Below are 13296 nucleotides of genomic sequence, written 5' to 3' on the forward strand. Positions count from 1 at the left end.
TGTGCGGCACTAAGCATGACTAATGCACGCAAGGCTGCTGGTCCTGATGGCATCCCCGGACGCGTCCTCAGGGCCTGTGCTGAGGTTTGGACTGACATATTCAACCTGTCCCTGCGTGCTTCAAAACCACCTCCATCGTGCCGGTGCCAAAACACTCCACTGCAACGAATGAAATGACTTCCGCCCAGTTGCACTCACGCCCATCATCATGAAGTGCTTCGAGAGGCTGGTCTTAGCTCAACTCAAGACCTGTTCACTGGACCCCTTCCAATTCGCCTACCGGCAGAACAGGAGTACAGAGGATGCCATCTCAACAGCACTTCACTCCGCCCTGTCCCACCTCAACAATAGCAATACCTATGTGAGCAAGCTGTTCATTGACTTCAGTTCAGCTTTCAACACCATCATCCCCTCCAAACTGATCACCAAACTCAGTGAACTGGGAATCAACTCCTCCCTCTGCAACTGGATTCTGGACTTCCTAACCAACAGGCCGCAGTCTGTTAGGCTACACAACCACACCTCCTTAACCCTCACTCTGAACACCGGCGTTCCACAAGGCTGTGTGCTGAGCCCCCTCCTTTACTCCCTCTTCACCTACGACTGCACACCTGTACATGGCTCACACTCCATTGTTAAGTTCGCAGACGACACTACGGTGATTGGTCTCATCAGCAACAACGATTAGTCGGCCTACAGGGAGGAGGTCCAGCACCTGACAGTGTGGTGCACCGACAACAACCTGGCTCTCAACACCAGGAAGACCAAAGAGCTCATTGTGGACTTCAGGAAGTCAAAAGCTGGCACACACACCCCCATCCTCATCAACGGGACTGAGGTGGAGCGAGTCACCAGCTTCAAGTTTCTGGGTGTCCACATCTCTGAGGATCTCTCCTGGACCCTCAACACCTCTACCCTGATTAAGAAGGCTCACCAGCGTCTCTTCTTCCTGAGGAGACTAAAGAAGGTCCATCTGTCTCCTCAGATCCTGGTGTACTTCTACCGCTGCACCATCGAGAGCATCCTCACCAACTGTGTCACAGTATGGTATGGCAACTGCTCTGCATCTGACTGGAACGCATCACCGGTTCCTCACTCCCCTCCATTGAGGCTGTCCAGGGCAAACGATGATTGCGTAAGGCACGCAGCATCGTCAAGGACATTTCTCACCCCAACCATAGACTGTTCACCCCACTCCCCTCCGGGAGGCGCTACAGGTCTCTCCGCACCCGAACCAGCAGGTTCAGAGGAAGCTTCTTCCCTGCGGCTGTCACCCTACTGAACTCCAACTCTGCACCGAGGTGACAACCTACCAACCCCTGCACCCCCCCCCCCCCCGGACAATTGCACTACTCTACCCTACAGTATTCCTATAAACTGTACATACTGTATCCTCACTTGTACACACTGCTCTTACTACATACCACTGCTCTTCTGTACATATCTGTCTATACTGTTTATAAAGCACATATCCTTATATTTTTCTTTTAATACTACTGTTAATACACTGCACATATCTGTACATACCTGTTTATACGGCATTCCATATTTATTCTGCTATTTACTCTAATGTTACTGTTAATACATATATACTGCTTATACTGCATTGCCTATACAGCTCATATGCTGCTCATATGCTGCTTCATACTGCATTCTATTTATTCTGCTTATAATGCTACTGCTAATTCATATACTGCTTACACTGCACTACTTATACTATACTGCACTACCTGTATATACTGTTCACACTGCACTTTTCTGCTTTTTTGCACTTCTGGTTAGACGCTAACTGCATTTCATTGTCTCTGTACTTGTACTCTGCACAATGACAATAAAGTTGAATCTAAACTAATCTAATTTTACATTAAGAGGCACAGACTGCATCACTCAACAGCATATTACAGCCACTCTTCACAACCTTCCAGACAAGGCAGGAATCTAATTTCAGAGCAACTGACTACTGCACACGTAGCTACACCTGTTTTCTTTAACGGACAGGTGAGTGGTGGAGAGTCAAAAACCTTTTCTACCAAGTTATGTTCTGACTTTTGGTATACGGAGTTGAATTGTAGACTGTGAGTGGAGGTTGTATGAACCATGACTAGCAACCAATGCTAGAGAGCAGAGGCAATGCATCACTACTGTGTAAAACTCCACATACAACAACACTGTGTAAAATTATCTCTCACAACACATTTGAGTGGAACAGCATGGAAGGAGGGTCAGAGGTAGGTAGCAGTCAAAGGTCTTTATGTAATTCCCAGGCCAAATCACTGTAGCCAAAAAGTACTTTAACTCATGTAAACTCAAATCTAAAACACAATCAAACAAAACCAAAACAATTATTTCTTACTGTAGCTTGTTTGGTGAAGGAAACAACTTCTTCCAAGGCCGTTGTAGTGGCTGAGTGACTGATTGGCAATGAGATTCAGCTGGGCTCCAACAAGGGCTGGCTGGAGGGGTATGGCAGTGGTGTTGTGAGGGGGAGGGGGATGTCATAATTCAAACACTGCTGGGGAGCTCAGAGGGTTATGACAGTAAGTTCATCTTCTCACATTTTTGGGAAGAAGTCTGACACCTCAGTGGCTGTGTGATTAAGACCTGTATGTGAAGTCTTCCAGGTCTAAAACTAACTTGAACTAAAATCTTACATTTTCTACTTCCTAACAATCTTTTGTGGCATAATTGAACTGCTGTGGCACAATTAAACAGTGAAAACAGTGCTTTTTCTTTATTGCAATTCACATTTCTGAAAAAAGTAAAGAGTAATGAAAAGCACATGTTTCCTGAGAGCTTGTGTGGTGCACTACATAAGTCCTTGTCGCTTTGTGCAGATCTTCTCTGAAATAATGGTTCAAATCCCACCTGACCTAAAAGTTTTAGGAATTTTACAATCTGTCAAGACAGTATATTGTTAAAACATTGGGCAAACATATGAGTCAAACAAGCTCTGGAATATCTTCAAGGGTTAATGTGTGTCAGCAAAGTGCAGGCCAGTGAATTGATGTGTTACTGAGTATATTAAGCTTTGAATATGGGAGAGAAAAAATACAGAAGCCATAAAGGTTTTGAAATGGCACCATGAACAGGCACGGACCATTTTTGTCAAGTCTAAGGCGGCCATCTTGATTTAGCATCATGGCAAATGCATGGTCTTATTCCTACTTCTCATTCCTATTTCTGTGTACTGCCACCAATCGATGTAAAAACAGGATGAAGCCTTTTTTTAAGCCTTGAGGATCCATGCTGCAGAGCAGAAGTGCACACTTCAGGAAAAAGGGTCCAGATTGTTTTACTTTTGGTTTAAGGGAAAACCATGGCTAAAGTGAGTGATTTCCATGTCAAATCATTCCTGGGTAAATGTTAGGTTACATCCTTTATTTGTTCATAATTAAATTAAATCAGATTTATGTTTAGATGAGATTCAGATTCAGAAAAGCTTTATTGTCTCACACTTGGGAAATTGGTCTTGTTAGTATAAAATATATTGCACATACACATTACAGAACAAAAGGGATTGTTTCATTCGATCAGATTCGTCTGGATAGGTCTGGAGCAAGGTCTGGCTTTATGGGGAATAAAGATCAAATAACAAGACATAATCGTCTCTGAATGTTAAATGTTAAGATGGCTGACTACCCACAAAGCTATTCCCCAATCAAGGAAATTAAAGTCAGGTGTGTTGGTTATAAATTAAACTGATAGACGTCATGTCAGTTTGTCATTCTCCAATGCTTCAGAGCTATCCTGAATGAATAATATCTATGAAGCAGTCCAGCTTTTGGAACTATTAAGAGATTCCCACTTATTTAAAAGGAGTCAGATGTATGCGGCTCTTCTACCACAAGGTAGAACAGCTGTGCTGCCTGAGGTGGCTGACTGGAACATCAGTGCAAGGTCTGACCAGCGGAGAGTCGGCATCATTGTAGGGTGGTTGGCTTGGAAGGTGCGGACAAGGCTCGGACAGAAGTGGGGGGGGGGGTTTCAGGGATTGCCCCCCCCCCCCCCCCCCCGCCCTTCCAGAACAGTGTACAGCAGTGGTTATGGATAAGATCACGAAATAACTTTATTATTTCGGATTTATTAGGATAGGTAATTCTTTGCAAAAAAACTCTCACTTCAAATCTATACTGCATATCCCATTCAACTTTCTGGATACCCTATGTTTAATCATTGTAATTTCTCTCACTGTGCAGACACATTTGGAAAGCACAACAAGATTTGAAGCAGCTACCGTCTGCTCATGGGGTATGTCTCCTACCATTACACCAGCAAGCTACTCACAACCAACACACATTTCTTCAGCAGAGAAAAAACAAACCCAAACAACTTGTTTTCTTCCTTTTATCACACTGAGCTCAAAGGCACAAATGTTGTCAACAAGTCACTCAACAAGTTGAATTGAGTCCATCTTAAATCAAGGATAATAGTTACAACTATCCTTGTACTCAGACTCAATTCAACTTGTTGAGTGACTTGTTTAAGACATTTTAGTCACAGCAAAGGGTTTGGGTTAGGATTCTTTGAGGATTGATGGCAAAAATAAATAAATGTAATAAATTTGATCCACTAGGTTATTTTATTTATTTACAGATTATATCTTTTCACATGGTAATTTTAGTCCATTATGGTATATTTGGTATTATTTCTGGTGTACATGTAAACAAGACATGCCTCTGACATGTGGAGAGTCATCATGAGGTCACACGGCTCTTTGTTTCACAAATACTTTGTTTATATGGACATCATCATCATCATCATCATCATCATTGTAGTAAATGAAGGACCTTGACTCCAGGGTTAGTTCAGGCTAGTAGACTAGTGCTGCCTTCATCAGAATGAGAAGGAGGAGGCAGAAGGTGAGTTACTGTCATTACTACCAAAACACAGAGGCACTTGGGGGAAATGAGGTTTGTGAGTTGTGGTTGGTCCATGGGAGAATAGAAGAGGGAAATAAACTATACATGTTAACATAAAGCATGATGGCCGACAGGACCAACGAGAAGAAGACTGAACTGTAAAGGAATGTAACAATCAATATAAAACAGGGGCCACATACAGCCCAATTTGATCTCAAGTGGGCCGGACCAGTAAAGTCATAGCATAATAACCACAAATAACGAAAACCCCCAATTTTTCTTTTTGTTTTAGTGCAAAAAAGTACAAGTACATTCTGAAAATTCACATTTAGTTAACTATCTTTTTACAAAACATTATGAACCTGAAAATAAGTGCAATTTCAACAATATTATGCCTCAGTTTATTATTTGCACATGTGCATTACAATTGACAGATTACAGTGTATCTACAAACATCCTTCTCAGAACATTTTTCACGAACGGTCCGCGGAGCAAAACGTCGCGGGGAAAAGCGGAATACGTGAGAAACGATTCTGAACATAAAGAGAAGATCAGAGATTCTAGAGACGTGGTCGTGGTCGCGCTTCTCTCTGAGCTTGGTTTGACCGACCAGTTTGGCAAGTCGCATATGAATGGTATGGTCAAGGAAGTAAAAAGTTCCTAAAGTACTTTCATTGTAAAGATAACTATGAAAGTGTGAATAATCCCAATTATATATATATAAATATTTTTTTTAATAAAATATGATCAAAGGACATGAAAGTGCCCGTAAGAATCGCCCATGAGTGGCATGGTCCAGGAAGCGGAAGACCCACCGTGTAGCTGCTGTCAGGACCAGGGCTGCGGTGTGGAAGGGGGCGTGGTCCAGGAAGCGGAAGACCCACTGTGTAGCTGCTGTCAGGACCACGGCTGCGGTGTGGAAGGTGGCGTGGTCCAGGAAGCGGAAGACCCACTGTGTAGCTGCTGTCAGGACCAGGGCTGCGGTGTGGAAGGTGGCGTGGTCCAGGAAGCGGAAGACCCACTGTGTAGCTGCTGTCAGGACCAGGGCTGCGGTGTGGAAGGTGGCGTGGTCCAGGAAGCGGAAGACCCACTGTGTAGCTGCTGTCAGGACCAGGGCTGCGGTGTGGAAGGGGGCGTGGTCCGGGAAGCGGAAGGCCCACTGTGTAACTGCTGTCAGGACCAGGGCTGCGGTGTGGAAGGTGGCGTGGTCCAGGAAGCGGAAGACCCACTGTGTAGCTGCTGTCAGGACCAGGGCTGCGGTGTGGAAGGGGGCGTGGCTGCACCATCAAAACCTACAACTTGTTCCCCAATGAAAACATGATGAAAAATGAAGTGTAAATGAAGCAGTCACACAGATCTTCGTCTTTAAGGGGAGCCAACACTGAGAAAGTGTAGGGTCGGCAGTTGCCAAAGCATGGATAAGACGTTTTCATGTTTTTTACTTTTTATTCAATAAACGCATTTTTTTTTATCTACAAAGGCACAAAAGATTTAGTCAGTGTTATTTAGTCAATGATCAAAACAACTTGTCAAGATCTAGAAATTATTTTAAATTGACTCATTTCCACATCTGTGTAGTAATCCTGACCACCTGAACTGACACACCACACCATGCAAAGTGAAGTAGCAACTATTAAGGAAGAAGGTTAAGTTATCCCCCTGCCTTGTAAATGTATAAAACTTATACATAAAAAATACATAAAAGTTGTGGCAGTGCATGAACAATAGAGTTCCACCAAAACAAACTGTTGTCCTCACCCTCACAGTCGGCTTTGATGCCAATGCTATTTCGCTAGCATTAAGGTAGCTAGCTTTCACTGCATCACTGATGTCTCGGCTACGGGTAAAAACACACTGCTGTTTCTTCAGACCCGCTAACAATTCATTTATCTTCTCTCTTCTCAGTTGTCCTTGCAAGTTGTTGTATTTTTCGCCATGATGAGTCTCATAGTGGCGCCGAATATTATATTCTTTGAGGACTGAAACCTGCTGAACACACCAAGCACACAGGTTTCCATTCACCTCTGTAAAGAAATAGGAAAACTCTTGGAAAACTCTACACTCTGTGTCCACTTTTCTCCTTTTAGATAAAGCCATTTTGGGTAATGAGGGTGCCACAAAGTGTTATGTTGACAGCAAAAGAACAAGTAGAATAGATTCTAAACACGTTCTTTTTACCGGCAGCTCCAGCATGATTAGTTTGCTTGCTTGACAGTGTGTGCGACCCCCAGTGGACACATTTGAAATAGCAGTTACTTTTATTGAAAAATTGCAGTATCTAATTTTTACACTTTGCAAAATCATCCCGCGGGCCGGATTGGACCCTTTGGCGGCCGGTTCCGGCCCACGGGCCGTATGACACCCCTGATCTGGATTGTTTCACTGTCAGTTGCATTTCCAGAAAGAAAAAGAAAAAGTAATAAAATAATATACAGAAAAATCCCACACTTCTGCTTTGTCAGTTTATTGCACTTTTTCACATATTTCACAATGAGCAAATAACTAATTGGTTCTCATCAACGGCTGTAGATGGGATCTGAGGCAGCAGTATAAACCTCCACTGACAGTCCTGAAGACTTTCCAGTCAGACTCCTCCATCTCATAGGACCTGTACTGCTGCCCTCTAGTGGTCAAAGTGGGACTGACACTACACACAGAGAGGACACATCGCTACGTAATACAGCATCATAGCTCAAATATCCAATGAGACTCACTCTGATGTACATACACTGCTGCCCTCTAGTGGTCAGAGTGGGACTGATGGAACCAGCAGGGCTCAAACTGGGGACCTCTCCCCTGGACGACCCAAGATTCTACCATTAAACCAAGAGGACATCCTTGTGGTCCGAGGAAGACATTTGGGCTGACAGGTCTCAGGCAGGGCTACTCATCACAAGAGCTACACTGACACTACACCCTACACACTACACACAGGGGAGAGGGAACATCTGTACATCCAACATCTCAGTGAAAACACACCACTATCCAACTGCATGTGTGTAGGCTTGAATGTATGAAGCTTGAAGTGATTGTAAAACTACATCATGACATCATGTTATGATCCATCTTTTTTGAGCCTTTGGTGTTCAGTGTGTGTGTGGTCTCTGTAGGACTATGCTGTGTGTGGCCTCTGTAGGACGCTGTGTGTGGCCTCTGTAGGACTATATTGTGTGTGGCCTCTGTAGGACTATGCTGTGTGTGGCCTCTGTAGGACTATGCTGTGTGTGGCCTCTGTAGGACTATACTGTGTGTGGTCTCTGTAGGACTATATTGTGTGTGGCCTCTGTAGGATGCTGTGTGTGGCCTCTGTAGGACTATACTGTGTGTGGTCTCTGTAGGACTATGCTGTGTGTGGCCTCTGTAGGACGCTGTGTGTGGCCTCTGTAGGACTATGCTGTGTGTGGTCTCTGTAGGACTATGCTGTGTGTGGCCTCTGTAGGACTATGCTGTGTGTGGCCTCTGTAGGACTATGCTGTGTGTGGCCTCTGTAGGACTATGCTGTGTGTGGTCTCTGTAGGATGCTGTGTGTGGTCTCTGTAGGACTATACTGTGTGTGGCCTCTGTAGGACTATGCTGTGTGTGGTCTCTGTAGGATGCTGTGTGTGGCCTCTGTAGGACTATGCTGTGTGTGGCCTCTGTAGGACTATGCTGTGTGTGGCCTCTGTAGGACGCTGTGTGTGGTCTCTGTAGGACTATGCTGTGTGTGGTCTCTGTAGGACGCTGTGTGTGGCCTCTGTAGGACTATACTGTGTGTGGTCTCTGTAGGACGCTGTGTGTGGCCTCTGTAGGACGCTGTGTGTGGCCTCTGTAGGACTATACTGTGTGTGGTCTCTGTAGGACGCTGTGTGTGGCCTCTGTAGAACTATACTGTGTGTGGCCTCTGTAGGACTATGCTGTGTGTGGCCTCTGTAGGACTATGCTGTGTGTGGCCTCTGTAGGACTATGCAGTGTGTGGCCTCTGTAGGACTATGCTGTGTGTGGCCTCTGTAGGATGCTGTGTGTGGCCTCTGTAGGACTATGCTGTGTGTGGTTTCTGTAGGACTATGCTGTGTGTGGCCTCTGTAGGACTATGCTGTGTGTGGCCTCTGTAGGACTATGCTGTGTGTGGCCTCTGTAGGACTATACTGTGTGTGGCCTCTGTAGGATGCTGTGTGTGGCCTCTGTAGGACTATGCTGTGTGTGGCCTCTGTAGGACTATGCTGTGTGTGGCCTCTGTAGGACTATGCTGTGTATGGCCTCTGTAGGATGCTGTGTGTGGCCTCTGTAGGACTATGCTGTGTGTGGCCTCTGTAGGACTATGCTGTGTATGGCCTCTGTAGGATGCTGTGTGTGGCCTCTGTAGGACTATGCTGTGTGTGGCCTCTGTAGGACTATGCTGTGTATGGCCTCTGTAGGATGCTGTGTGTGGCCTCTGTAGGACTATGCTGTGTGTGGCCTCTGTAGGACTATGCTGTGTGTGGCCTCTGTAGGACTATGCTGTGTGTGGCCTCTGTAGGACTATGCTGTGTGTGGCCTCTGTAGGACTATGCTGTGTGTGGCCTCTGTAGGACTATGCTGTGTGTGGCCTCTGTAGGACTATGCTGTGTGTGGCCTCTGTAGGACTATGCTGTGTGTGGCCTCTGTAGGACGCTGTGGGGGTTTGTCACCCTTGCCATACACAGGCGTGCTTGCTAGCTTGTGAGTGACCCGGCTTAACGTCAGTCAGAATGAAGCGACACCAGGAGACCAAGCACCCAGAAACTACTAGAGTGTTCTACCAGAGTGTTCTACTAGAGTGTTCTACCAGAGTGTTCTACCAGAGTGTTCTACCAGAGTGTTCTACCAGAGTGTTCTACCAGAGTGTTCTACTAGAGTGTTCTACTAGGATGCACCCAGAAACTGTGAATAAAGATCGGGAATTTTTCATCAGGAAAAAACAGATTTGCAAAGGCAAACAAGCCGATGGATATTAGAACAGTGTCTGTTAGGGCCGGCAGCGGTTCACAGAAGGGCTCAGAGGCCTCTTCAGAATGGTCACTTTTAATAGGCTAAGAAACCACACAACATGGCCAGCAGCCCATGAAGCCAGCTTGTATTGTAATGGTAGAGAAAGTGTGCAGGTGGACAAGCTGAAGACTGTCCCACTATCAAATAATACGGTGAAAGACAGAATTGATAAGATTGCAGGTGACTGTGAGCAACAGCTGCTGAAAAGCTTGGGAATGGGCCATTTGCCAAACAACTGGATGAGACTACAACTGTAGCAGACGAGGCTGTGCTCATCGTTTATGTGCAGTATAATGTATTATTATTATTATAGTATATATATATATATATATATATATATTATAGTATGTATATATATGTGTGTATATATATGTATATATATATGTATTATGTATTATTATTATGGTATATATATATGTGTATACACACTCACCGGCCACTTTATTAGGTACACCTGTTCAACTGCTCGTTAACGCAAATATCTAATGGTGTGGGGGATATTTTCTTGGCACACTTTGGGCCCTTTAGTACCAATTGAGCATCGTTTTAACGCCACAGCCTACCTGAGTATTGTTGCTGAGCATGTCCATCCCTTTATGACCACAGTGTACCCATCTTCTGATGGCTACTTCCAGCAGGATAACGCGCCATGTCACAAAGCTCACATCATCTCAAACTGGTTTCTTGAACATGACAATGAGTTCACTGTACTCCAATGGCCTCCACAGTCACCAGATCTCAATCCAATAGAGCACCTTTGGGATGTGGTGGAACGGGAGATTCGCATCATGGATGTGCAGCCGACAAATCTGCAGCAACTGCGTGATGCTATCATGTCAATATGGACCAAAAAAAAGGGGTCCAACCCGGTACTGGCAAGGTGGCCGGTGAGTGTGTATATATATATATATATATATATATATATATATATGTGTTCTACTAGTGTGTTCTACTCGAGTGTTCTAGAGTGTTCTACTAGTGTGTTCCACTCGTGTGTTCTACTAATGTGTTCTAGAGTGTTCTACTAGAATGTTCTACAAGAGTGTTCTGTGTTCTGACTAGAGTGTGTAACAGGGCCAGAGCAGACTCCAGGTCTCCGGGGACCAATCAGGACAAGAGTCTCACACAGGTGTATCTCTGAACCAGGTCACACCTGCAGCCAATCAGATCAGCAGGAGGATCCCCTCCCCCCTCTAAAGGATCAGGTGTCACAACCACAACACTGACCAACCTCCAGGGAGGAACTCAACTTCTGTTCCTGTGGGAAACACATTGTGGCCCTTTTCTCAACAGTTAGAAATTTGACGCAATTCTCGCGTACTCCTGTGCTCGCTTCCTTCTCAAAAAGCACCGAAGAAGAATCCCCAAGAGGGAGGAACCTAGGGCTCCTCCAGTGTGAACCTAGGGCTCCTCCAGTGTGAACCTAGGTCTGTTCCTCCAGTGTGAACCTAGGGCTCCTCCAGTGTGAACCTAGGTCTGTTCCTCCAGTGTGAACCTAGGGCTCGTCCAGTGTGAACCTAGGTCTGCTCCTCCAGTGTGAACCTAGGGCTCCTCCAGTGTGAACCTAGGTCTGCTCCTCCAGTGTGAACCTAGGGCTCCTCCAGTGTGAACCTAGGTCTGCTCCTCCGGTGTGAACCTAGGGCTCCTCCAGTGTGAACCTAGGTCTGCTCCTCCAGTGTGAACCTAGGTCTGCTCCTCCAGTGTGAACCTAGGTCTGCTCCTCCAGTGTGAACCTAGGGCTCCTCCAGTGTGAACCTAGGTCTGCTCCTCCAGTGTGAACCTAGGTCTGCTCCTCCAGTGTGAACCTAGGGCTCCTCCAGTGTGAACCTAGGTCTGCTCCTCCAGTGTGAACCTAGGTCTGCTCCTCCAGTGTGTTTTGAGCCCCTACCAGCCTCCCTGAGCCTCTACCAGCCTCTATCAGCCCCTACCAGCCTCCCTGAGCCTCTACCAGCCTCTATCAGCCCCTACCAGCCTCCCTGAGCCTCTATCAGCCCCTACCAGCCTCCCTGAGCCTATACCAGCTTCCCCGAGCCTCCACTGCCAGGTCTGATCTATCTGACTACAGAGAGGATGGAAGCAGGCCTTATAACGCTATAAAGTTAGAATGGGTTAGTTGGTAGAGCATGGATTTAACAACGCTTAGGTTGTGGGTTTGATTCCCGCTGGGACCATATATACTGAAATGTATGCACTCACTGCAATGTAAGTCGCTTTGTATAAAAGCAAAATGGCATATATTGTTATAACTGATTCAGTGATTGTCATAACCAAATGTAGGTTTACCTCTATGAACTAGTTCACGCTCTATGAACCCCAAACAGGATGCCTTAATGTAGGTGTGAGCTCTGTTGGTTAGTGGAAGGGGAAAGCGGAGAGTATTTAGTGTGGAGTAGGAAGCGTCCTTATCATTAACCGTTATTATTTTCACCTGTTGCGGTTCCTCCCGTAATTCCCGGCGCAGAGCGCAGCGGTGTTGTGTTCAGAGGGGGTGCTGCAGGTGGAGTTACGGTAAAGTAGATTGTGCGCGCCTGCTCTTCCTCTCGGGCTACCGTTCACCGACCCGGTGTGTGAGCGAGCGCGGCTTGCTTTCTGAAGAACCGCTTTACGCGCACCGAACCGACATGTAGCTTAGCCGGCCTGTCTTCGTTGGGACCGGGCTTTGGACCGGGCTTTGGACCGGGCTTTGGACCGGCCTTTTTACCGGGCTGGTATTCAGCATTATTCGTCGCTGCCGCCGCCGCGTGAATTGTGAACAGCGGTGCGCCCTCCCGGTGAGGCGGAGGAGAAATACGGAATGAAGTCATGAACGGGGAACCGATGAAGTCATCGTCTGAGGATCCGAGGCTCGATGTTCCCAATACTGATTGATCGACGTGAGAATCGAAGCAGCGGCTCTCGTCGTTTAACGAACTGCGGCCAACTCCGTTGACGCGGTCGTAGAAGACGGTAACGGAAATATTTGCGACGCTAATATTTGGCTTTATGTTCCTATTTGACAGATCGTCTCCGGTAGAATCGTGTTTATTATTAGGCTGCCTAATCAATTGACATGGATGGCATTGGACTGGCGCACTGTGTTGGAACAATGACACCGCCGCTGGACGCGTTCAGATTCATATCGATGGCGGCTGTTGCTTGATTATTGATCCTCTGTCAGGTGAAACATGCATATTGATATTCTCTACGCGATGGAATTGCAGATGGAACGTGTGCCGTCGTCAGGATTCCCGTGGGACGACGACAAGGACCGCGTTCAATAAAACCGAGATTTGTAATACCGCGAAGATGGGCTCGTTTTGGAAATGTATCAAGGTGCGTAATAAAACGCTCTGCCGCGCGGAGGATTCGGTGGTCTGTGTGATAACGGACAGAGAAACGCTGTTGTAAAAAAAAGCATGGAGAAGTTCCTGCAGCTCGCGCCGCACTCGCTGGCTATCGTGCTGTCTCGGGT

The 13296-nt window shown here is 46.2% G+C and overlaps 1 protein-coding gene across 1 annotated transcript in view; it reads left to right on the plus strand.

Annotated features, from left to right (window-relative positions):
- Nucleotides 1–13240: 13240 nt before the first annotated feature.
- Nucleotides 13241–13296, plus strand: part of LOC310820930 (storkhead-box protein 2-like) — a gene marked incomplete at both ends in the record, with an annotated part of 18818 nt that continues 18762 nt past the window's right edge. The window contains one exon of the mRNA XM_083692771.1: nucleotides 13241–13296. This exon is cut by the window's right edge and continues 350 nt beyond it. Coding sequence (XP_083548897.1) covers nucleotides 13241–13296 — 56 coding nt within the window.

The sequence above is a fragment of the Argentina silus genome, assembly GCF_951799395.1.
Source record: "Argentina silus genome assembly, chromosome: 21".
In the NCBI taxonomy this organism is placed as follows: Eukaryota; Metazoa; Chordata; class Actinopteri; order Argentiniformes; family Argentinidae; genus Argentina; species Argentina silus.